This window comes from Diuraphis noxia, unplaced genomic scaffold, assembly GCF_037042655.1.
Source record: "Diuraphis noxia isolate RWA-SAM2 unplaced genomic scaffold, SU_Dnox_SAM2 contig0002, whole genome shotgun sequence".
Classification (NCBI taxonomy): domain Eukaryota; kingdom Metazoa; phylum Arthropoda; class Insecta; order Hemiptera; family Aphididae; genus Diuraphis; species Diuraphis noxia.
The window spans coordinates 37,986,354-37,988,752 of record NW_028301712.1 but is presented as its reverse complement, the minus strand read 5'-3'; the positions used below and the strand labels follow the sequence as shown (position 1 = coordinate 37,988,752).

At 32.6% G+C, this 2,399-nt stretch overlaps 1 protein-coding gene across 1 annotated transcript; it reads right to left on the bottom strand.

The window, feature by feature from the left end:
* Positions 1–581: 581 nt before the first annotated feature.
* On the bottom strand, positions 582–1,987 carry LOC149058419 (uncharacterized). The gene is made up of 5 exons (XM_089221255.1): positions 1,874–1,987; positions 1,490–1,639; positions 1,320–1,414; positions 1,003–1,227; positions 582–890 (listed from the first exon to the last, which is right to left on the bottom strand). Exons 2-5 carry the CDS (start codon positions 1,554–1,556, stop codon positions 588–590), a joined length of 690 nt encoding a protein of 229 aa, XP_089077381.1. The 5' UTR covers positions 1,557–1,639; positions 1,874–1,987; the 3' UTR covers positions 582–587.
* Positions 1,988–2,399: the final 412 nt, after the last annotated feature.

Below are 2,399 nucleotides of genomic sequence, written 5' to 3'. Positions count from 1 at the left end.
TAGATACTAATAGGTACCGAAGTTAGTTTTACATTCATGTAGGATTTAGATTATACGAATATTTACATTACTAATACCAATTTACATTTAAATCTACCGGTTAACGTTTAATGATATGTTATGATGATGTTATGCGTGAGAAATGATTAATTATTTTTTTTTTCGATACGCAATTGCGGTCGCGAATAACTGATGTTATAATACTAATATGCTATACGATATAATAATCGTACACGTAATTGTTATGTACGCGCGTAACGTGGTGCAGTTGAATATAAATAAACGAATAGCGTTGCTTCCAATTTTGGGTCTTTTATTTGAATGTATAAAGACATTATTCAAACGCATGACTGGATTATCGACTGATCAAACCGGTCGAAAGCTCGTAATAATAGTAATAATAGTACAAAAACAACAGTGATAGGGAAAAGAAAAAATTATGTAATTTTTGTAGTTTAAATGAACAATGATTATATAGTGACAATAATTATTATCTATACATTATAATAAATTATCTTTATAAGGATTAATTATAATATCGTTAAATATATTATACTATTATGTGTCTACAACGTTTTGTGACTCGGTCATTGCTGTTCCACATTATCATAGACATCAAAATGTTTGATTAATTTTCGCACAAAACCAGGACTAAGCCCGGATTTTTCAATTTCAGTTAAACCTTTGCAGTCCAAACTACTCCATAATTTCCCCGTGTAATCTGATCTCAACGCTTTCTTATCGAGATGACAGTTAATCGCAGTAACATAGTTATCCTCTCGATTAGGTAATGATGATACGTAACATTTAGCAACTCTAACTTCTCTTGTAAGTTTTTCTTTTACGATACGTTTAAACTCCGCACCCGTTATTCCCTGAACGAACATTTCCTGTAAAATGTATAATTTCAATTATTGTTCTACATATTTACTTGATATATAATACTATACATCGTAAGGTATACCATATGAAACATTTAATTATCATGTTTTGTGTTCTCACTTGTTCAACGCCGTCAACTCTTGTTCCGACTGATTTTTTGAAACGACAAATATAACTTTTTGACAATTTTGGTATTTCTAGTGAATCACCAATAATATCATTATCGCTCCACTGAATACCGACGTCACGCTTTAACTTAACTACAGTAACATGTGACGTTATATTATTTACACCCAAATTGTCATTTAGTGCAGTGTTTCCGGAACCACCATCAAATCGATCCAACTGCCATATATATATATATATATATATATATTTTTTTTAAAGATAAAGTTGTGAAGACATCTACTTATTGACTTCATTCAGTTTCGACTTACCTCATCTTTTAATTCAATAGATTTTACGTGGTCTAAATTCTTGACAAATTCCCTTGAACTCTTATTGTTTTTTTCCCGATGAGTAATACCTTGAACTAAGACAGACTAATTAAAACGTACACAAATGTGTTATTGTTAATGAAAAATAAAATATAAATGTTTATAGGTACTATAGATTTCCAATCCTTTCTGATTTAAACAAAATACTCCGGATAGACACTGATCTTCTACAGACATCTTAGGGCCACTTCCTGGTGATCCGGGAATCCATGCTTTAATCCCTATACCTCTAATATAGTCCAAGAAGCTTTTAATTTCAGCTAAAAATAATAAGACTACATTAATAAATATAGTATAAAAATGCACACGATATTTAATATGAACGGTTTTATTTATTTAAAAATTTAAATTAAAATAAACGGTACATGGTATTTACAGCGATACCGATTAATAAAAATTGGACATAAATGTCAAAGAAAGTGAAATAATATTTAATTAACATATTGAAAACCTAACAGTCTTATAAATAACGTAATGAGGTATATTATCCTTACGTATAACAATTTAAAAACGGCCACCTGAATAACAAAGCATTGAGATTAAATAACATCGATAAATATTAGATAGAAGCTTGGATTACAAAAGTCCAGCAGAAGTCGATAAATCCCGGACTCAGTCCTGATTTTGTGTGACAGTTAATTCAATGTTTTGTTGTCTGTGTGAATGTGGAATAGCAAGGACCAAGTCGTAACATATTCTATTAAAAATATAGTTATTATTACTTTTTTTTTTTTTTTTTTGGGGGGGGGGGGGGTTAGGCTTCAACATCAAGGGCCATCAGCCTGTGAAACTGTCGGGGAGGGAACTGTTGGTTTTAGTAATCGTGGATGTTTTGGCAGGATTTCGAATCGGCACCAATTTAGGTTTCTGCCATGCCTGGATGGGAGGCAGCGGCCTCTCTTTCCAGACAGCATGAACTGCCCGGAAAGCGATGCCACCCATGACCGGAATTCGAATTAGTGACGGTGCGCGTCGCAACCGACGCCTTAATTCGCCCGGCCACTACACACTCTTATTTAT